We start from the raw sequence: 24,717 nt of genomic DNA, 5'->3' as shown, positions 1-24,717 counted from the left end.
TATTCACAAAAAAAAAAAAATTTATAGTCAAGTTTTAATGTGCTTTCTTAATATGTGTGAAAAATCTAAAATATGTATTTTTTTTAAGCGGAAGGAGTATTACTTATACAATATTACCCAGACAACATTATATAAGACAACTTCTTATATGAGACAAAAGATCTTCTTTCAAAAGAGATTCAGACAAACTCATGACTTTACAGACAACATTACTACTACTCATACCACCAGACTATGAAGAACTTTTGGAAATTACAGGCCGAATAATAACTGATATTATTCTGGGCCGGAAAATGAAGCTTCTAATGCTTGGTATCAGGGCCGCTACTGGTTATGCGTGTATATATATATACTAGGTTAAGATCTGCGCTTTGCGCGGAATCAACATCATATATATAAATTATTTTACATATTAAATATTTTTACATATTATAAAATAATAAATATATATTAAATAATTAAAAGTCAGTAGCTATTAAAAATATAATTAAATTAGTGCGAACATATAAATCAATTGTATTAATCCAAAAAAAAATTTATTTGATAGGATATGTTATTAAATTTAAATGATACTAACATAGATAATATATTTTAGTATATTTTTAATATTAATGTCTATTAAATGATGATTTCTACTTATATAGTTTTTTGATCATTTGTATCTTTTATAGAAAAAAAATTTAAATTACTGATAACAAATTTTTTATTGTGGGATTAATAGTTTTAGTAATTTATAATTTTAAAAAAAAATAAGTTGTCAATGATCATTCAAAACTTTTATCAAAAAAATTGTTCAAAGTAGATTTTGAAACTAAAATATTATATTTTATATGGTTTATAGTTTAATTTAAAACGATATATATATTAATCTTAATAATTAATTAAATTAGACTTTTTACTTATATAATTTTTGTAATCATTTGTACATTGTCATAACAAAAATTTTAAACCATGGATCATAAAATTTGAATGTAAGACTTTTAACAGTTTTAGTAATTTATAGCCGTTTGTAAAAATTCAAAATATAACATATACATAAAAATCTAAATTTTTATTATATGGTTATTGTGGTTGTTTAATTTATTTAATAGCTTAAAATTAAACAAATATGATAGAAGATACATTACTTTTTATCAAATCTTTATTATTCAAAATCATTAATTGCATATATACTTTAGCCACATTAGGCAATTCCGTAAATTTTATGTAAGGAAATAATAAAGTACATTAATGATGAATTTATTGTTAGTTTAATAAAAATCTTATTATATAATTAGGTGGACCAACATATTTCTCTAATGATTCTAAAAATTATTCTAATGATGACGTGTTGCTACAAAAAGAAGTTATAATGCTTTTCAAATAATATATAGGGGATGTATAATACTGCAGATGGTGTCACAACGGGCCATTAATTAGAAGTGTTTGACACGGTAGAAAATTCATCGTTGTGCTTATCAAGATTGACTTGCTTCAAGTCATAACCATATATAGGATCGTGCCCATTATTTTGATAGAATAAAAAAAAAATTTTAACGTTAAAACCTCACGATTAACTTTATTTTGAGTAAAAAAATTTAAACTAAAAATTTAATAAAATTATTTTTTAACTAATTTTATTTAATGAATTAAACTTCCGTCTATACTGCCGGTCATAATTACCACCACCGGTAAATCTTTAGTTTATGAATTTTTACATTAAATAAACATAGTTAAATGGTTTTTCACTAACGATCTAAAAAATTCAAAAAAATGTAAAAATATAAAAACATTATCTTAAAATTAGTAATTTAAATTTTCAAAACTAGCATTTTGCAAGTTTATACAATAGATGAATTTGATTTATTTTGAAATCAACATTTATGTAAATTAAAAAAAAAAACAGAAAATATAATAAAAATTATCTAAAGATTTATCGGTAGTAGTAGTTCTTTTGACAGATATTACATATAAACTAATTATTTAAAAGTTAGTAACAAACATTTTCAAAATTAGCACTTAGAATAAATTATGATGCTTCAATGAGATAAATTTATTTTAAAATTCATATTATATGTGGGAGCTAAAACCCGCAACTAAAATTTTAATGTGAATATAGCATAGTATGACTAAACTTACTCTATTCACATTAAAATTATAATTACGAGTTTTAGCTCCCACATATAATATGGATTTTTAAATAAATATATTTCATCGATTTGCATAATTGATTTGAACTGCTAGTTTTGAAATGTTAGTTACTATTTTTTAGATAATTAGTTTATCTCTAGTGCCAGTCAAAAAAACTACTACTACTACCGGTAGATTTTTAGATCATTTTTATTATATTTCTGGTCTTTTACCTTTCAATTTATACATTGATAATGTTGATTTTAAACATATCAAACTCATCTATTTGCATTAGTTTTTAAAAAATGCTAATTTTGAAATTCTTTAAGGTACTAATTTTTAGTGACGTTATTATATTTTTATATTTTTAATTTTTTTGATATTTTTAGATCTTTAATACTAAAATCTCTCAACTATGTTTATTTCATGTAAAAACCTTTAAAATAAAGATTTACCAGAAATAGTAGTAATTATGATCAGCTTTGTAGACATGAAGTTTAATTCATTAAATAAAGTTAATTTTAGAGTTATTTTACTAAATATTTAGTTTAAAGATTTTTATCAAGATTTCAACGTTAAAAATCCAATAAAAAAACAGTGGTTTTCTATTTTGACACGTGTCTTGCTTTTTTTCAATCTCAATCTTTATCCACACCTGGACAACTCTTTTTTTTGGCTAACTTTTGAAAGCGTTTAACTTTGATTGTTTTTAAATACATAGGTGTGGTTGCACAAAAAATAAAAAAAATACATAGGTGTGTGCATAAAGGGCAGGTAGTGTCGTCTTGGGTGCTCTCGAAGTAAGTTCTTTGGATCCCTTTATTCTGGTGTGGATCATTTTTTCTGGTAACAATGTTAAAGATTTATTACCATTTTCAAATTTTAGACAAAAATATAAAACAGAAGATGCAAAAAGTTAAGCTAAACAAGGCCAACAACTACTACTACAAGAAAAACAACAATAAGACTATAGGCTACACCAAACTCAGCACAAATTCTTGTCACAAAATTGGAACTACAGTTAATCCGAGAACTGAATCCGATAAAATTGGCTGTATCCGGTGATCAGCTTTTAATGATTAGCTCCTCAAAAACAGCTCGAGAGAGACCTCCTTATCGGCAGAAACCATGGACAGTGAGCAACACCCGAGCAAGCTCACCCGCGCAGACAGAGACGGGCTTTATTTGGAGAGAAGGACCACCCGAGATCGTACACGCCATTGGTGTGGAACATTAGTCGTTAGTTTGTGTGGTTTAGTGGAGCGTTCATGGTTGTATGCTCAATTCGTATATTAATCAAAATGCAATTCAGATCGTAAAAAGAAATACACGGGTGTGACTTTTACATTAATTTGGAGAATCATGTCTTCCTGTGGCCTTTTTCATAGTTTTCACCACCTAGTAATTCTTTGGTCCGACAAGTGCCGTCTCTATAATCTTAGTGACCTAAAGCAAAAAGGATGTTTTTATCATGCAAGATAAAATGATTATTTTTATTTTTTGTTTTCTAATGTATGTCAAAAAAGTTTTTAAAAATAAGCTGGTTATTTATATCATTAAAGTCTACTTACATTTTAAAGTATATATTCAAAAAGAATTCTAGAAATAAATACACTTAAAATATATTAATTGAAAAATAGGTGATCAATAGCGAGATGATTCACAATATCGTAAAAGTGAGATCAAAATAGATAGAAATATCATGTAGTAACCGTAAGATAAGTAAGCAAATATTTGGAAGCTCTATAAGGGAGGTTATTGAGAGATGAATTTGTGTAGAGTTTGTGAATTTTGAGAGTTGAAAGATTTAAAAAAGTTATGTGGATTATGAAAATTTATATATATTGACTTATGCAATTTGATCATAACATTTTTAGATTGATATAGATTTTCATGAATTTGTATTCACTACCAGAAAACGTGCCCATAACAACGAAGATTTACAACGAAAATATTTCGTCGTAAATTTACATGGTGTTTACAACGAAGTTACGAGGAATCCAACTTTCGTCGTAAACGCCATGTAAAATCCATGTAAGTTTACGACGAATGTACGTGGAATGAGAAATACGTCGTAATCATTACATCGACATTACAACGAAACATGTTACCGTTATATTTAGGTGAAAACGTGTATTCAATGCGCTTTAACTTACCTAATTTCGTCGTAAAGTCGTTGTAAATATTATGTTAAAACCATGTAAAATCCATGTAAAATATTCCTTGTAAAATCGTTGTTATATTTCAACTACCCAACTCGAAAATTTCTCTATATATATGTCATTTCTCACAACTCTCTTCCGCACAACACACAAACGGAAAGAAAAAATCAGAAAAAAAAAATTTCAAAAAAAAATTTAAGAAAAAAATGGCCGGTGGCGGTAGTATTTACGAGTTACGGAGTTGGATGTATTTGCACAAAGATTCCGACGGGAGGGTGACGAACGCATTTCTGAGCGGGCTAGAGACATTCATGCACCAGGCGGGCTGTACACCGATCACACAGGAAAGCGGTAAGATGTTCTGCCCCTGTCGAAAATGCAAGAATTCAAAATTTGCACGTAGTGAAACTATATGGAAGCATTTAGTAAACAGAGGATTTACACCACAGTACTACATTTGGTATCAACATAGAGAGGGTTATGGGGGAAATGAAGCTAGTAGTAGTAATAATAATTTTGAGGATGGTCATCATAGTGAAGAACCGAATCATTTGCATAATGAATATAATTATCATCAAGATCAGGAGCAGATGGTAGATCATGATAGGGTTCAAGATATGATTAGTGATGCATTTTTAGAAAAAACTACAACAATAGCTGATGGAACTGGAAATGTAGAAGAACCTAATTTGGATGCAAAAAGGTTTTATGAAATGCTAGATGCTGCAAATCAACCAATCTACACTGGTTGTAGAGAAGGTCTCTCTATATTGTCTCTAGCAGCTAGGATGAAGAATATTAAAACGGATTATAATTTACCTGAGAATTGCATGGATGCATGGGCGGAGTTGTTTAAAGAGTATTTGCCAGAAGACAACGTGTCTGCTGAATCTTATTATGAGATTCAGAAATTGGTTTATAGTCTTGGGTTACCTTCGGAGATGATTGATGTTTGCATCGACAACTGCATGATCTACTGGAAAGAAGATGACAAGTTAGAAGAGTGTCGATTCTGCAAAAAACCACGATTCAAACCGCAAGGCCGTGGGAGGAATAGGGTACCGTACCAAAGGATGTGGTACCTACCAATTACAGACAGATTGAAAATATTATATCAATCTGAGAGGACTGCTGCGTCGATAAGGTGGCATGCGGAACATGTCCAGAGAGATGGTGAGGTTGCACATCCATCAGACGCAAGAGTGTGGAAACATTTCAACAAGGTACACGCAGATTTTGCTACAAATATTCGGAATGTCTATCTTGGGTTATGCACCGATGGATTTAGTCCATTTGGAATGTCTGGTAGACAATATTCTTTGTTGCCAGTCATTCTTACGCCGTACAATTTACCGCCGGATATGTGCATGGAACAAAAATTTCTATTTTTGACCATATTAATCTCTGGGCCGAAGCATCCAAAACGGTCTCTTGATGTTTTTCTTCAACCGTTGATAGAAGAGCTAAAGCAATTGTGGTCAGAAGGGGTGAGGACGTACGATTGTTCCTTGAAAAACAATTTTACGATGCGAGCAGTTCTGCTGTGGACGATAAGTGATTTCCCTGCTTATGGGATGTTGTCTGGCTGGACAACACATGGAAGATTATCTTGTCCATATTGTCTTGGATCGACGGATGCTTTTCAACTGAAGAATGGTAGGAAGAGTTGTTGGTTTGATTGTCATCGTCGCTTTCTTCCACTTGCCCATCCGTACAGAAGAAATAAGACATTGTTTCGGCACAAAAAAATTGTCAGAGACGGTCCTCCTCCATATCTCACCGGCCAGCAGATCGAAGCAGACATTGATTATTACGGAGCTCAGGAAACAGTTAAAGTTGGAGAAAATTGGCATGTTCCTGGAAATATGCCTGATGGGTATGGTGTGTCTCACAATTGGCGTTTTCGACGAATCCTTTTCTATATATTGAGACACCGAGACGAGGCAGCCTCGTTCATTCCTCCCAAATTCCTTTCCTCACCCTCTAAGGTACACTCTCTTTCCTCCTTTTTTTTTTAGGTGATTAGTTAGATAATTAGTTTAGGTGATTAGTTAGATGACGGAATACTATAGTTTAGGTGATTAGTTAGGTAACAGAATAATTTTTTAATTATGTCGTCATAATTGATTAAATTTATTTAAATTATTTTTAGATGGCTCCTAGAAGGAAACCAGCAGCACCTACTTATGCCCAGTTGTTTGGCGATGGATTCAGTACCTCTTCTTCCGGTCCATCGTCTTCCGATGCAGTTCCAGACTCTAAGACTTCTCAGAGAGTTTTTTCGAGTCCTCCTCTTCCACCGCAGATGCCTCCACCTCCTCCTCCAGCGGCTGCACCTGAGCCTGTCCCAGAAGGTGCAGTTCATCCGGATTTGCGTATGCCTTCATATGCTCCCTTCGCGAGATATACGGTGGAGGATTTGCTTGCCCAGCCTGGACGGTAGGGTTTGGATGTTCTAGACCCCGAGGAACTTATTGGTAAGTTATTAATTTTTATTATATTAAAATTTAATTAATTTTTTTTTCTAACGGTTAAATTATTTTTTTTCAGGTTTGGGGCTAACAACCGTGTTAGCCGGAGCGTTTCGGCGACGATTAAGGGTTACTACGACGGGGCATACCCGAACTGGAGCAAGACACCAAATCACGTTAAGATCACGTGGTTTAAATGTTTTGCGGTAAGATCTTTAAATTTAATTAAATTTTCACTTTTAAATATATATATATATATATATATTTTTAATATTTATTATTAATTGTAATTTTTTAAAAAAATTTATGTTTCAGCAAAAGTGGCATTGGTCTTTGGGAATCACCAAGAGGGTGAAGGCGGAATTCGTTGCAAAGGCAAAGATACGCCTCTGCAACACAGTCTCTGATTGGAAGGACAAGTGGGAGATCTACGGGTATGAGGGAAAGCCCACTGAGCTCACGATGGATGTGTGGGATGACCTCATCGCCTATTGGGAGCACCCCTCTTCGATCAAAAAGTTCAATTCGTGCTCGGCTTCTCGAAGGACGAAGGATAAAGATGGTCATTTGCCCATGCTTCACAGAACCGGACAAAAACCTCATGCAGGAGTCCGTCTAGAAGCTGTAAGTTTTGTTTTAAATATATATTTTAAAATATTCAATTAATATAATTTATAATATTTAATTTAATTTTTTTTTTGTAGTTCGAGAAGACGGGAGTCTTACCTTCTCTGTCTGACCTATTCAAGATGAATCACGCCACATCCGACAGAGCTTTTGTGGATCCTGCATCTGAGAAACTCTTCCAAACAGTGGCTGGTCGGATTGAAGAACGGGAGACGCAACTAACCCAGGAGTCTCCCGATGGATTACCAGTCACATTGTCCACTGAAGAGGTCGACAGAATCTTCGAAGAGGTACAACTTAAAATTTTTGTTTACATTATTTTAAATATTTTAACATAATTAACTATATTAATATATGTTTTGATTTTATAGGTGACTCCTAAAAAAAAGGGACGGATAGTCGGTATAGGTTCTGTTAACGAAGTTGCAAGGGCAACTTCGTCATACACTTCGAGACGGGATGAAGAGACTGCTCAAATGAAGGCTCGAATGGATAGCCAGCAGATTCGTTTAGACTCCCTTGAGGATTTGCTAGACGTGATGGCCGTGGGAAACCCGGTTATGCAGAGAATGTTGAGTGAGAGACGAGCCGCTCTTGGAATGCCACCACGAGATCCCCAAGAGTCCGATCCAACCCGTCAACAGCCGAGCAACCCCACCAACTACTTCGAGAATATGTATTTTTTTTATTTTTTCTGTTTGTATTATAAATTTAAATATTATTGTATGACTTTTTAAAATATGTTTTCCAATTTCATATTTCGTTTTAGAATTTAAATTATTTTAAATTCTGAATATTAAATATAAATTAAAATTTATTATATACTAATTAATAATAATATAATAAGAAACGATGTAAACTCCTCGTAAACATTACATGAAGTTTACATCGAATGTTTACGAGTGATTAACATCGAAAGATTTACGAGGGTTTTACATCAAAATGTTTACGAGTGATTTACAACGAATGTATTTACGTGTGCTTTACATCGTTTTAATTATGTGGGCTTTACGACGAAAGCTTACGTGTCGTTTACGACGAATCCTTTCCCTGCGCTTTACGAGGAATATATTTCGTCGTAAACGTAACGAGTCGTTTACGACGAAACCTCCGTTACGACGGACGTTTAACAACGAAACGTCTTTCGACGTTAATTCGTCGTAACACACCGTTTACGACGAATTTACAACGAATACTGCCCTAGTAAAAAATATATTTTCTTGTAGTGATTACCTATTTTCTATCATTTTTGGTAAAATAAATATATAATATATTTATTTTCTAAATCGTATAGCATGATTATTTATTTTTTGCTTTCAAATTAAAAAGAAAATAATACAGATACATACAAAATTGAACAATTTTCTTAAATAGCCATTTTAAAAGATTTTGTCACAAAAGAGCATTAAAAAAAAGAAAATGACCGAAAGAAATTTCATTAAAAATATATAACACTATTTTACCCCTTACGGTATATATGTATAAGTAATAAAAAATAAAAAGTTGTTTTTATATATTTTTTGAAAAATTAGAACAATTTATAATTTTTATAATATTTCTATTTTATAAAAAAAATATTTTTTTCAAATTTTCTTTTTGAAATTCAAAATTTTTTTTTGAAATTATTTTTTAAAAAACATATTTTAAAATTATTAATATTTGTAAATGTAATTATTATTATTTATATTAAAAAATATATAATATTTTAAAAAATAATTATATATTCAAAAATGTAAAAGTATATAAATGTAACGAATTATAGTTTTGAGCATATAATTTGGATTTAAGGTGCAATAGATATTTGGTAAGAATAATTATTTTATTTTCTTGTATTTTTATCACAAGGATTTTGAAAATCACATGGATACATATGATATTTTGAAAGTTGTGTTTTATGAGTAAAAATGAATAAAATTCATCTTCCAATAACACTAGATTTAGATAGACTTAGAGAATCAATAATAACTAAACTTTTTGAATAACAAGAGATTTGAATAGATTTTGAAAATTCTTAAACCAATAATAATGGATTATACTAAGATTTTTGAAATCCAAGAATCAATAACAATGGATTCTTAAAATTCACAAACTCTACACAAATTTATATCCCAATAACCTCCCCCTTTAAATAAAACATCAGTCGGGTGGTATAAGTCATAGAGCGAGAAAATGGCATAGGGACTTAGTGGGAACGGTCGAACTGTTATAATCTTAATTAATTTTCTTAAACAAAAACATAAACATTAATCAAAAATTAAAAATGAATCATGGTAACAAAATATAAAATCATTTAAAGAATATCAAAAGTAAAAAAAAATAGATGATGAAATTAAGAAAATCAAGCTTAAGATAGCTAAGAGATTAAAACGTTACACAACCATTACTATTAAGAAAGCATAAAAATTGTGACCTTAAAACTAATTTAAATTTGTGGCATGCCTTAAAGAAGGGGTGACCCTGGTGTCGACAATGGGTACTATTAAGAAAGCATAAAAATTGTGACCTTAAGACTTTTCTCTCTTTTTTGGGTTCAAGGACGGTGATTCTTTTTTTTTTTTTCAAATCAAGGACGGTGATTGATATTTGGTAGCGAGACCAAGTAGCTAAATTGCTTTTGTTCTGGCCTAACAAAAATCAGACCCAAATCTTATCATGATGAAGTTTGAATATTAGAAGCAAATACAATAAAATGAAGTGATTAAAACGCCGTTTGAAAGCCACCTATACAGGCTACAGCCTGCCCCAACCCCACATTTATTTTCCAATTTTCTTATGATAAGATTCGCAATTAATTTGGTTACCGTTGTTTATTGTTTTATCCATATTTAAATCTTTTTATTTTTATTTTAGTTCGAAAGCGATTCTCCTCTAGTTCTGACAGTTATTCTGTAGGTATGTATTCTATTAAAATATAAGTCACGACTTTATTTCATGTGTGATTTTTAAATTAATCAATCTTAATTTTTTTATTAAATGTAATTATATAAGACTAATAATATATAGAATCTATGAACTACTTTAATCATAATATATTTTGATATCTTTTCATATATATATATATATAAATTCGAAAAAAATCGGTTTAAAAAGATTTTAACAAGATTTTAATTTATGTTAAAAAATATAATATGATGATGGACTACAATACATGAATAAAAATTAACATATATTCGATTTTTGTGTATAAAATAACATATTATGTTAAATGAATAAGCGTAAAAATATTACTAAAATTAAATCTAGTTTTAAAGGGATGGTAAAAATTTAACATAAATTAAATATAAGATAATTTTCAAATATGTTTTTCATGCACATATTAATTTGTTTAATAAATAAATAAAAACACAATAAGATAAAATATATAATAAGAAACAACAAATACATATACTGGTTTTAAGTAATTGATTATTTACAATATGTAAACTATAAATTATTATATTTGAAACAGTTATATAAATATTTATATATGATTAAAATTAAAATGTATAGCACTAAAGATCTAAAATAAATATATATGCATATAAATTTTAAAATAACATTACGCAGATCAAAATCTAGTTATTGTTTTAAAAAGATTTTTTTTTTAAATGTTGGAAATTTCTGACATTCAACGTATACCACTCTCTAATAATATTTGAAGTTAACTTTTGAAAATTATAATTTAAAATAATATTTTTTGTACCGAAAAGAGTTTGAAATCAAAGCACAAAAAGACTAACTCTCTTTTACTATTACTAGACTATCACGCATTTTGTTAATATCGGAATGATGGAATTTATTAGTTCTTCACCTGTCATAGAACTAGCTATTTGGAAAAAAAAAGAAGATTTTGCCGAATTTGCATAAATATTTTAATGAGGTAAATAAAAGGTGAATAATTGTGAAATACTAACGGTTTTCACTATTTTCTCTTACAAGGGTCGATAATTTTTTTAAAACTTTTTTCGGAATTTAAAGTGAGTAGTAATGTCAGCGCTCAGGCAATAAATTCATGACGTCACTACCATGACGCTGGAATAACGCCGTGTCACTATATAATTAATTCGCAAACAATAGAATTTCGCTATTTTATTTTTATTTTCTCTGGTGTAACAGTTTGGCTATTTTAGCCCTTATTTGTTTTAAAACATACTCGGTTGAAGATAATTTATTAGTTATACTTATAAACAGCTTCTAATATATCTTTCTGTTTTGTAAATAATATAATTTTTTGTTATATAAAGAGTGTTATTTTAGAATTCTATTGTAATTTATACTTATTTTAAGTTTAGTATTGATTATAAAATGTATTAAAATTACTAACTTTAAATATTATTAGTAAAATATTTGTAGTTCATAAATATAAATGTATTTCAAATTTTTTTACAAAACTCTGAATGGTGAATGGTGAAGTACGGTACGATTGTAATAGTAATAAAAATATATAAATACATAAATATATGAAGAGATTTTTGTTATTATTCACAGCGGTGCGGCGTGGGACGATCCGTCCCCGTTCAAAGCCCAAGAAGTTGACAGAAATGTTAGTAGATGTTAAGATAGAATAGAGTTTCGGTTTGAAGATGATACAACTACTCTTTTAGAGTTAGCTTTACAGAAAGATATCAGGCATACAGATTTCTATCGTCCAGTATTTTTCTATGGTTAAAACAACTTTTGTCATTTTCGGAATTCCCTTACTAAACTGTTAAACCACACTCCACAAAATTATATGTTAATAACTTAATAATATATATATTGAAATAAAAAAGAATGTGACCTATTCTTGAGTTATTTATATATATATACACATTGCATACATACTCAATTCAAAGTCAAGCCTTCCTTTATCTCTTCCCCTTTACAACTTCTTTCATCTCCGAAATCATAACATGGCGGCAAAGCTTTTATCCACCGGTTTCCGTCACTCTACTTTGCCGGAAAACTATGTCCGGCCACTCTCTGACCGTCCACGTCTCTCCCAAGTTTCTCAGCTTGAAGATTTCCCTCTCATCGATATATCTTCCACAGATCGATCTCGGCTCGTCCAAAAAATCCACCAAGCTTGCGCCCGATTTGGTTTCTTTCAGGTACCTATATACACATATTATACACGCTTTGATAAGGTATATGAACTTTTGAATCACTTAAAGAATAAATATACTGATTTTCATTATTATTATTTGGTTACTTATATCAAACGGAGTAAACAAAAAAAAACTTTTTTCTTGCACTAGCCTTTGTTTCTATTATAGCATTACTGGTTTGCTTTGTGCGCTTCGACGTAATAACCAAATTATGTTTCATGAATTATTTTAATTGAACTTCAATATTTCACTAACTATTATTTGTTTGTTTATAATATTTTTTTATCTATAATAAATTTTAGATACTTCATGAATTAATATAAAATAATTTTTATTATGACTTTCCGCCCAAGCCAACCTTAGTATTTACTATAATATAGCTAAGTATTTAAACTAACAATTAATACTCTTTCTGTTTTTTTAAAAAAATGTATTTATATTTTTAATAATTATAACCATTTAACAAATGATATTTGAGGCAAATAAAAATATTTATAAAATCAATGCATTTTACAATTTATATTAAATTTAAATAATTATAAATTTTTATATTTTTTTTTAAAAAACATTCTTTTGTAACAATAAAAAATGTCATAAAGACATCATTTATAAAACAGAAAGAATAGTTTTTTCTCGGCTAACCTTTTTTTTGTCAGGATTTCTCGGCTAACCTTTTCAATGGATATAGGTTATAAATCATGGTGTTAGCAAAGCAACTATAGATGAGATGGTGAGTGTTGCGCATGAGTTTTTTGGCATGCCTATGGACGAAAAAATGAAGCTATACTCGGACGATCCAACAAAGACACCGAGATTATCGACGAGCTTTAATGTGAAGGAAGAAGAGGTTAATAATTGGAGAGACTATCTAAGACTTCATTGTTATCCAATCGACAAGTATGTTCATGAGTGGCCTTCCAACCCACCTTCTTTCAAGTAAGCACTTAACTCACTCTTTTTTCAGGTTGTAATTTGGGTTTGCATCTTCTTTCTCAAATATTTCTAGTAACTTTTTTTTATCAACTAATATTTCTAGTAATTTAAAATCCCTTTTTCAAAAAAAAAACCATTCTTGTAATTTGTATTGGTATATAGTCAATAATAATATAAACAATATTTCATATTTTGAATAGGTAAAGAACGGTCCGTCAGATTCTATGGTATATGCCATGGTTTTATTTTATTGTTGAATTCTGATATGTCAGAATTGCCAAAAATAGACTTATAAAGCTAGTTTTAGACTATAAATAGACTTATATATCTATCTTAAAACTATCATTTACCTCATCAGATTATATTTTCTGTCTCTGGTCCCTATATAGATAATCATACTATACTATAAGAATGAAAACAAACTAATGGCTGAAAGCAAATATAGACTGCCTATCAAGAAAAGACATAAGCTGAGCTATAGATATTCAGAGCTATATCGTGATTCCTTAAAAACACACAATAAAACAAAATTAGAGCAAGCTAATTTGTTTTCCAGCAGGAAGTAGCCTTAATGTGAGCATTTTTCTCATATGACATCGTCTATCGTATTATAACATTATAAAATAAACAAGCATATGCCCTATTTAAATCACCATTAAATTATTTTCATTTTTATAACGAGAATATTGGGTATATTCATTCCTAAAGACACAAAAGTCGATTTTGGATTTGAACAAAGAAAATTGGAACTTCATCCGAGTCAAGTCAACTGATTTTGTTTTTCTTCAAACTAGTTATATATTTTAAAATTTGATTGGTAAAAGATAATTTAAATTATGGTCCCATGTATTTTATCTTTTCTGATTTGGTTCCCCATGTGATCACATGGACTGCTAAGATGTGTACATTGCACAATTCCTATGCATACATGTGGCTGTTGGGCTTATAATAAGTGGTCACCATACTTCATATTCTTCAAAGACGTGTGAATTAATTCGGCCGACTATTAACTTACAACCATGAATACAACTGATTTTTTTTAACAGCAACGTGTGTGTACTGTACTCTATGATTCCTACATACATGTCTATATATATAGAGAGAGAGATTATGTATTTAAACAAGTAAAAGTAAATGTTTTAAAAAGATATGTTAGAACATCTCTCTAAGTCACTTCTATATTTAAAAAAAAAATATTTCCTACAAAAAAAAATTCTAAAAAAGTACAGAAATTGATTGAAGCAAGTTTCAGTGGAGACTACTAACTAAACTCAGTTATCTGACAAATTCCATCTAAAAGGTTTCAAATTATCATAATCTATATTAGCAAAGGTAATTTTGACATAATACAGTTAAATAATATATAAGTGAAATGGTTGTTGGTCAATCATAACCTTGTAAAATATGTTCAACCCAAATAAAAAACCTTCTAAAATATGATATGTGTGGTAACTGGGAAGAAACGTCACTCGTGAGCCGCGTTGATGTCAGAGTCGTGATATCATGCCAATCTTCTGTGAATTTTCATATTGATTTAAACATTAAAAAAAGGACTTGTTTTAAATTTTCTCTTCAACAGATAGATGCTCTCTATTTATATTCTTGCCACAATCTCCTTTGGTTGGTTCGAAGCTGACGACATACTCCACTATTCTTTTTTTATTACGAGATCCAGCTCCTCTTAAAAACCTTTAATATTTCCTGTTTTATAAAAGTAATACCGAGGATCCGTCCAGATACTTCCGAACCTCTACAAAAAGTATACTACAGTATTTAGTTTACTTTCAAATATAAAATAAGTATTTAAAATATGAACAAGTACAAAAAAAAAAGAATTTCTATTTCCTATTTTGGAAAAGAAAATTCCTATTTTATTTATTTTGCAATATTATAATTTTCCTTAAACGAACCGATAGATGTCCTTTGGTGAAAAGGGGACCACTACGTTGGCGTCATAAAACTGCGAGGACCAATTCATAAGAACTTTTTGTGATTGTGTTGAGAAGTATTTATTTTCGTTTTTACTATAGAATTATCAAATACATTATGCCGTTAAAATAACTATAATGGCAAATGTAAACATAGGCAAAAATTTGAATAATAAGTTGCAAGTTTAGTACATTTTTTTGTCATCGCAAGTTTGGTAGATTAGGTTGAAAAATACGAGCTAAATTCAACGCTGTTGAGACCATAATTAAAGTCAGTGGTTGATTAGTTTGAGACATTTTATCCAGGCCCGGTCTGAGGGGGCATACACATGAACCATTGGAATTAGCCCTCAGACGGATCGGATATCCGGGGTATTTTGAGATATCTAGATCTGGATTCGCCGGATCCGTAAAATTGTTATTCGGATCTGGATTCGGGCTCTCCGGATATCTGGGGTTAGGATATCCGGACTAAAATCCGAATACCCGCGGATATCCGGATTCGTATCTTAAAAAAAAAATTAAAAATTAAATTAAAAACTAGCTAATTAAAATGATTTATTTAATTTATTTATCCTATTAATTTTTTTTAAATGAAAAATTATTGAAAATGAATCAAATTAAAAAAAATCATTATTTTATATAGAAATTATATATAGTATACATATATAAATATAATTAAATTTTAAATATTTTTAATAAATAGTAAGTTCGGATCCGGATCCGGATATACGGGCCTAAAATTTCATATTTTGAATAGGTCAAATCAAGATCCGGACCCTCCGGATATCCGTTTTTTTGGATTGGATCGGAGCAAATCCCAGATCGGATAACGGATCTCGGATATAAGTCTCAGACCTAATTGGAATGGCCCCTAAATTTGTGGAGCCCATAATTTAAAATAAATATATAAAATAATTATTTTATATATTTTCTTTAAATAAAATATGAATATATTATATTAAAATATTTTATGTCACAAATCGTAAAAAAAATTACAAAAATAAAAAAATTTGTAAGAAAAACAATTTTAACATATAGATCTATGTAAAAAAATATTCTAATAGATTACTTTTAAAAAGAAAACTATGAAAGTATCACAATAAATAAAATTGCATAATTATTTCATACATGTTATGATATTTAAAATATTTTGTTTTGTTTTGTATAAGCCTTGAAAATCTCATGACCAACTCTGATTATATCAAATATTATACTAGGAAAAACTAGTTATTATGACTAGGATAAATAACATAATCTTTTGAGTATCAATGCATGAAAAAAGATTTACCCAAACAAAAACTATTAACTCCAAAATCATGTAGTTTCGTGGATTTAACTAAATCTATGTATCATGTTAAAAAAGGACCGTTAAAAAGTGAATATATATAACGATTTAACTATAAGTTGACCATTTTAACTATTTGAGTAAGCTTACTTTGTGCAAGTCCTTTTGCAGGGAAGTTGTGAGTAAATACAGTAGAGAAATAAGAGAATTGGGATTTAAAATAGAGGAATTGATATCAGAGAGCTTAGGTTTAGAAAAAGATTACATGAAGAAAGTGCTTGGTGAACAAGGTCAACACATGGCAGTCAACTATTATCCTCCATGTCCTGAGCCTGAGCTCACCTATGGTTTACCTGCTCATACCGACCCAAATGCCCTCACCATTCTTCTCCAAGATGCTACCGTTTGCGGTCTCCAGATCTTGATCGACGGTCACTGGTTTGCTGTTAATCCTCGTCCTGATGCTTTTGTCATCAACATTGGTGACCAGTTGCAGGTAAGTTGATCAGAGATTAGTAATAGGACAAATCTCTCAAGTAGACTTAAAAAATATTTTTATGATCAAAAGAACGCAAAAATAAATGTTATTAAAAGGGTAAAAAACTTTGTTCTTCTACTCTTTATATATAAATAAATAAATATTAAAAGATTAGAAAAATCATTTTTTTTTTTCAAAAACATATTTGAAACTTTTTCTGATTTTTAATTTCTTTTATTTTCAATTTCTATTTTTCCAAAACTTTTTTTGTCCGGAAATATTTTTAAATTATTATTTTAAATTTTATACCCTAAATGTTAAATTCTAAATTTGAGTCCTTAAACTCACTATTCCCAAAAAATTTAAATTTAAGTCTAGAATAGTTAACTCTAGCGGTATAAATATATTTTACCTCTATAATGAAACTTATTTTGGTTATTTTGACTCTTGAGTGTTAATTTTGTGAATAATTTTTTTTAATGCTAGTAATTCTCTTAATAATATCTATCAAAATATTATATGCTAGTCTATAAATTAAAATATTGAATGTAGGTCTGGTCAAGAGTATAGGTTAAAGGAAGCCATAGCTTTGGACTTCAGATTTTAAACGTTAAATTTAGGGAGACAAATCTGGGAGAACGGTCGGGCTAAACTTGCTTAACATATTTAATTTCAGGCATTGAGTAACGGAGTATACAAAAGTGTTTGGCATCGAGCAGTGACAAACACTGAAAACCCGAGACTATCGATCGCATCATTTATGTGTCCTGATAACGGTGCTGTCATAAGCCCGGCAAAGCCCCTGTGGGAAGCCAAGGAGGAAGAGGCCAAGCCAATCTACAGAGACTACACTTATGCAGAGTACTACAAGAAGTTTTGGAGTAGGAATCTGGACCAAGAACATTGCCTCGAAAACTTTCTAAACGACTAGTTAATTGCCTCGAGATCTTTGTGTTTACGCAGTAACGCAGAGTACTACAATAAGTGTTTGAGTGTATACTACGTATCCATTTTTCATTTAAGAAATGATGACAATAATAGTAACCATTTATCAGTTCTATTCTAGCTAGATTGATAAATGTCTTGATTACAACTATTTTGTTACCTTGTGTCCAAAATTAAATCCCCTATATATTATTTGAGAAGCATTACAACTTCATTTTGTAGCCACATGTCATTACTAGAATGATTCTTAGAATCATTAAATATGTTGGTCCATCTAATTATATAATAAGCTTTTTATTAAACTAACAATAAATTCATCATTAATGTATTTTATTATTTCCTTAAATAAAATTTACGGAATTGCCTAATGTGGCTAAAGTATATATGGCAATTTATGATTTTGAATAATAAAGATTTGATAAAAAAATAGTGTATCTTCTATCATATTTGTTTAATTTTAAGCTATTAAATAAATTAAACAACCACAATAACCATATAATAAAATTTAGATTTTTATGTATATGTTATATTTTGAATTTTTACAAACGGCTATAAATTACTAAAACTGTTAAAAGTCTCACATTCAAATTTTATGATCCATGGTTTAAAATTTTTGTTATAACAAAATATAAATGATTACAAAAATTATATAAGTAAAAATTCTAATTTAATTAATTAATGAGATTAATATATATATCGTTTTAAATTAAACTATAAACCATATAAAATACAATATTTTAGTTTCAAAATTTATTTTGAACAATTTTTTGATAAAAATTTTGAACGATCATTGACAACTTATTTTTTTTTAAATTATAAATTACTAAAACTATTAATCCCACAATGAAAATTTTGTTATCAGTAATTTAAATTTTTTTCTATAAATACAAATGATCAAAAAATTATATGAGTAGAAACCATCATTTAATAGACATTAATATTAAAAATATACTAAAATATATTATCTATGTTAGTATCATTTAAATTTAATAACATATCCTATCAAATAAAAAAAATTTGGATTAATACAATTGTTTTATATGTTCGCACCAATTTAATTATATTTTTAATAGTTACTGATTTTTAATTATTTAATATATATTTATTATTTTATAATATGTAAAAATATTTAATTTATATATATAATGTTGATCCCGCGCAAGGCGCGGGTCTTAACCTAGTATATAGTATATATGTAAGCAATTATTTCATCAAGATAAATGTGACTTAACACTAGTTAATATGCCCTTTTTCAGTAAAAAACACTAGTTACTAAAAAATAAAACTGTCAAGAAAACAATTGAACTATAGTAAACGTTTTCTTTCTATTGCTCATATCTATAAATTGATTTAGCATCTTTGATTCAAAGGATATCATAGATTTGAGAGTTGTTTTTAATGTTCCACTTAAGTTAAATTAAACACTAAATACTTATATATCATAAACAATGGCGAAATTTAACATTTTCATGGTGTCTTTTGTTGCTCTACTTGTGACGAATGCATATGTTCCTTCATAGTTAACTAAACCGATCTTTGTAACGAGTGCAAGGAGATAGGTGCTTGGAGATTGAACTTGGTGAGTACGTCTGTTTTGACGAGGAAGAGCTCGAAATGAGCGTCTTGGAGACGACGAGACAAGGTGGTTTGAAAGGCAGAATCATCGTTCAAGGGATTGAGATTAGGCCAAAATGGAAAGGGTTGTGTGATTTAGTAACGTAACTTACAAAGTAAATTCGAGTTTTTGGTGTAATAAGTGAATTAAAGCTCTGTGCAATGTATGCATATGTTGACTTCTCATTCTCATGTCATTGTGTAATCCTGGCTTGCCTGGATGGTATTTTGATTATGTTATCATGGCCTTAGCCCATTATCCAATGTACTGCTTCTATATAATGCTTATAAGCATATTAAGCATGCAGACAAATAAATATTTGATAATTTCTTTATAAATTTATCAAAATAAAATAAAAAACTGAATTTATTTAAAATTTACTTGGGACTTTCAAGTAAGCATGTTTTATGTAATTTTTTATGGTTATCTACTGTTTACGGAAATCTCAACTGCTTTATTGGTCGTCCTTATAATTAGTCTATAATCAATCAATAAGGTCCTAAAACATGCAATTATTATACTTTTTCATTTGGTCGCTGTTAGTTAATCCCTCATCATCAGAATAATTATGGTGAGTTTGCGTGACGAAGTTCATTGAACGTCGTACACACTATTTAATTTTGATTTACACACTTCCTATGACGCTAGATGATGTCAATTATCTAACAATAAAAAATTTATCTGAAAACATGCAAAATTACAAAAAGAAAATGATTAACTCAAGTATTGACCTTACATTTTATTTTATACGCTTTTCAATAAATCCTTATACCTATCTACAATATTCTTTTCGTTATCTATACCGTTAATGATACATGATTTTTTTTTTTAACTCTCGATAAAATTTACATTTTTTCAGTTTTTCTAGAGTGAAAAACATAAACTCATAAAATAAATAGAAAGTTCAAATTTCATAACATAAGCATACATGATTCGAAATAACAGCAAAGAAGAAGAACATCCGAAAATCTACAACCAAAAGAACTCAGAAATTTAAGAGAAAAGCGGCGTAGTTTGGAGCGCAAGACGATGAGATGTCGCTACGAGGCAAGGGAGAATCGGCTCGGCCGCCGCTAGTGGGAGCTCGGACGCTTCGATGGCGACTTGTCGGTGGTTGAGGGAGGAGTGTTGCAGTGATGCGAGCGAGCGCCAACGTGTATTCTTCAAGCAACTCGGCGGCGATAGCTACTGTTATCATGATGATATGAAGATGCTTGGATATGATTTGTGTTGTGATGTCTTGTTAACTAAAATCTCTAGTAACCTTTCGTTTTGTAATTTGCAAGACAAGACAAGACAATGTGGTTTATCTTTTAAGACACGGTAATGTATTTATAGAGTATGGACTCTGAAGCTTTTATGGCCATTATAAAGTGTGGTAGGTTATGGTCATAAATTATTGTAGCCGTCTTGATCTGCCGACTTAAATTCTATTTAATTTTATTTGCACCTTTTTCGCTAAGTTCGCATTCTTTTCGCTAGAAATATCAAATATCTCATACAAAGAATTTAGAATTAGGGTTAATAACAGGAAAACGAAATCATACAAAGTTTGAAACATATGTGATTGTGTTTATCAAACAATTCTAGCTAGCAAATGTTGAATCATTCTACTAAAATTGTAGCTGTTACTCGTTTTGGTTAATCTATGTTCGATTGTAAAACTAAAATATGAGAATTGGATGAATAACATAATATTTTCCAAGAATTAGGTTGGTGGTAGGTTTTGATATGATTTTATTACAACCATGAACATGCTTATAATAAGAGCTACGTGGCAAAGATTGTGGGATGGGCTGAACTTGCTCGAAGTATGAATGGTGAATGGAGCTGGAATGGGAAAGAAGCAGGGATATTAACTCCGGATCTAAATATATCCTTAACAGTAGGTGACGTTTTAAGAAAGTTAAATTTTGCTGGAAGAACATCTGGACCATCATGACGGCAAGGAGGAGGCGAAAGCATTTTATCTCTCTTATATCTCTCTGTGGCTCAGATAAAGATCCTCTTTGGTCTTTAATTTCTAGTTCCACTATGTTTTTCCTTTTTTTTGCCATGGTGATTCTCTTACAAGATTTGTATAATCTTACACTTTCATCAATATGTGTGCTACAGAAATATCTATGAACCAACTCAATATTAACGTTTTTAGCAAAAATAAAAAGAACATCCGGATGCTACAGAAATATCTATGAACCAACTCACCAAGAAGGCCATAATATTTGAGGTGCATATTTTATATCACAACGTTCAAAACCTGGGAGCACGACTAAGGTATGTGTTACGTTGCTCAATAGTTGCCACTTCTTTTTATGGTCTTATTCAGCCAAGATAATGTCAAATTGTCAATGCAAGTCAAAGAAACATTATTAAATAAATCTATAGATATATTTCGCTAATAATTAGTCCAACGACTTGTATGATTGTAGACCCTGGGAAAATCAAAAACATCATGCGTAATGTGATTTGTTTTTAGGAGAAAAAACATATGTTCTTTGTTTCCTTATTTTTAACTCTTTCTGTAAAAAAAAAACAGACCTTTTTGAAAGTGAAATTGAGTCACATTTGAAATGCTAATAGTTGCCGAAGTTAAGAACTCATTAGTTTCTTTGTCAAGTTTGGCTAATACACAATCTTCAGCTCTAATTGTTGGCGAATAAGCCGATTGGCATAAAGCACAAGCAACATCAACTAGATTATGAACCAAACTTAACCAAAAAACTCATTTCTACCTAAGTATTAGAGGAATTGAAGTTGAACAGAAACAGAGCACTCGTGATGAAGACGATGAGCTTAAGAGATGTGAAAGTGAATATTATTTCTGTTAAGTGTAAAATGAAGGTGTACAAGTGATTATATACAACGATAATCTATCCGGTATAAACCGGTTCTAACTAACCAAACCAACTGTAACTATATACACTCTAATACAAAGTAGCTTCATAGGTTAGAGATGTCAATTATCATGAAGTTTATTATGCAAGCTTATCTATCTATAAATAGATAGTCTTATCTTGTAAACATTTAAGTTCTTAAATTTGAAAGCGTTTTGTCAAAAAAAAAAATTTAACCAAAAACAATAATGGCTCGGGACGATTTGGTCCCAACAATAATAAATGGCTATTTATTACTAATAAATAATAATTAGCAAGTCTTTTACATAAAATTTGGAAGTTAATAACTTAAAACTTGTTACTTGCTATGATCAATTTACTAGGAAATTTTATCATAAATATTTTTCAAAAAAAAAATTATCATCGTCAAAGTATTTGTATTTTTTTTTTTTGTAACGCTGATTCATTTTGATATTATATTACGATATGAGAAATGTTACATAGATGATTCGACAACCGACAATATTACATGTCTTACGAGGACCTACGCCTAACTGCATCACCTGAGCCGTCCTACGAAGATCCACACCTGACCAGATTTACTTGCACCATGTTGAAGATCCCTTATAAGCATTTCTTCTGTAATTTGCATAATTGTTTAATAAACCGTTCTCTCCGGGACTTGAAACCTGAATTTCCTGTAATCTGCAAGAAATTGCATAGTGTGGGATTCGAACTCCATACTTGGATATAGAAGCATTTAAACTTTAACCATTAGGCTACACTGCTTTGACTGAAACTATGGGTTGTTGTGGTTTTTGATTTATTATTATTGAAAACGATGGGTTCCAAAGTTGTTGGGGGACCGATGGACATAATATTTGTGCTAAGTTGATTTTTCTTTTTGTTGGAAAACACATTTGATATCTTTATAATGTTTTCTTTATAAATTTTTTATGTTGGTGGATAGATAAGGGCCATTCCATTTATGGAAAAATTAAAGTCCACTCACCCAATCCATTGTTTCAAATAATAGCCTTGTAATTTTTTGGTGTTAAAAAAAGCCTTATAATTTTTTTTTGTGCTCTCAAAATGATGAAAATAATCTTTAACGTTTTTCTTTCTCTGAAATTAGATCTAAATTATAAATTACAGAGATCAATCTCAGTTAAAAAAAATAGAGCTCAAATATATGGTGTATCCTGGGGAAAATTATTTTGTTAGCCAACTAATATATTCATTTAACAAATTATGTATATCAATGATTAAAAGTGCAAATATGACACTTCCTCGTTTTCAAAATGTATGATGTTTTATACATATGCACAACAATTAAGAAATTTAGTTTTTATTTTAACATATCATTAATTTATAAATTAAAACTATCTAATCAATTACAAAATAAAAAACAAAATACTATTGTCTATACAGTTTTTAATAAAGTTAAAAGTTACGTAGAAAAATAAAAATATCTTATTGAAACATCAAAATTTTCTTTAAACGTAACATTAAGAAATGGAAGGAGAATTTTCTTGTAAGATATTTTAGACTTTTTGTTGGTACTTAGTAGCAAGAATAGACGGAAGGTTTAGGGAGTTATCACTTAAACTATCTCCAATGGTTCATCCTATTTTTACTATAAAATAGAGTAATTCTATAATAGAATTGTGATATACTTCAATGGTACTCTATTTTAGAGTGAAAAAAAAAATTATGAACAAAAAAAAAATTATTCTATATATAGAGTAAACCCATTTTTTATTATATTATAGAATGAAAAATAGAATACAATCGGAATATTTTTACTATAAACTCTATTTTATAGTGTAAAATAAAATGAGGTTAGAGATGCCTTTACCAGCATTTAATATGTTTCTGACATTAATCAAAATAATAATACACCTCCACTACATTGAAAACAACAAGAAAACACTGTTTAAAGTTATTTCAATTTCATCATTGGCTGCAACACTAGTTACTTCACCCATAGAAGAGTAACAAACAGTTTACCGAGTTAAGTTAGGGTCTACCTGGTTTTTCTGTTACCATCCACAAACGTATTTTTTTTGCGGTTATTAGCGGTTGTTTGCGTTTTGTAATTACAAAAAACGTTATAAATTGCTCGAACCGATCCAAACCTCTTAAAATCAAAAGTTGACTTCTATTAGCATTCATTAATAGTATCATAATTTATTTTATAAAACTTTAAACTAAGAATATTCAAAAAAAAAATAAACATTAATATACATGTAAAGATATAT

General features: G+C 29.6%; 2 protein-coding genes across 2 annotated transcripts; one reads left to right on the top strand and one right to left on the bottom strand.

The window, feature by feature from the left end:
- Positions 1 to 12,169: 12,169 nt before the first annotated feature.
- Positions 12,170 to 18,221, top strand: LOC106382609 (protein DOWNY MILDEW RESISTANCE 6-like). The gene is made up of 4 exons (XM_013822641.3): positions 12,170 to 12,438; positions 13,124 to 13,371; positions 16,756 to 17,080; positions 17,739 to 18,221. The coding sequence occupies exons 1-4, from the start codon at positions 12,241 to 12,243 to the stop codon at positions 17,991 to 17,993; spliced, it is 1,026 nt and encodes a 341-aa protein (XP_013678095.1). The 5' UTR covers positions 12,170 to 12,240; the 3' UTR covers positions 17,994 to 18,221.
- A 2,288-nt stretch (positions 18,222 to 20,509) lies between these two features.
- Positions 20,510 to 21,071, bottom strand: LOC106380054. The gene has a single exon (XM_013819874.3). It carries the CDS (start codon positions 20,818 to 20,820, stop codon positions 20,608 to 20,610), a length of 213 nt encoding a protein of 70 aa, XP_013675328.1. The 5' UTR covers positions 20,821 to 21,071; the 3' UTR covers positions 20,510 to 20,607.
- Positions 21,072 to 24,717: the final 3,646 nt, after the last annotated feature.

The sequence above is a fragment of the Brassica napus genome, chromosome C2 (assembly GCF_020379485.1).
Source record: "Brassica napus cultivar Da-Ae chromosome C2, Da-Ae, whole genome shotgun sequence".
Lineage (NCBI taxonomy): Eukaryota > Viridiplantae > Streptophyta > Magnoliopsida > Brassicales > Brassicaceae > Brassica > Brassica napus.
Note: the sequence above shows the minus strand (reverse complement) of the source record. Positions and strands in the feature narration are given on the sequence as shown.

What these genes read in the sequence shown, in the direction of transcription:
- LOC106380054 (XM_013819874.3), bottom strand. Translation starts at nt 20,820, where the DNA reads ATGATAACAGTAGCTATCGCCGCCGAGTTGCTTGAAGAATACACGTTG.
- LOC106382609 (XM_013822641.3), top strand. Translation starts at nt 12,241, where the DNA reads ATGGCGGCAAAGCTTTTATCCACCGGTTTCCGTCACTCTACTTTGCCG. An exon ending in TCCAACCCACCTTCTTTCAA is followed by an intron (nt 13,372 to 16,755) that starts GTAAGCACTTAA and finishes GTCCTTTTGCAG; the next exon opens with GGAAGTTGTGAGTAAATACA. An exon ending in ACATTGGTGACCAGTTGCAG is followed by an intron (nt 17,081 to 17,738) that starts GTAAGTTGATCA and finishes ATTTAATTTCAG; the next exon opens with GCATTGAGTAACGGAGTATA.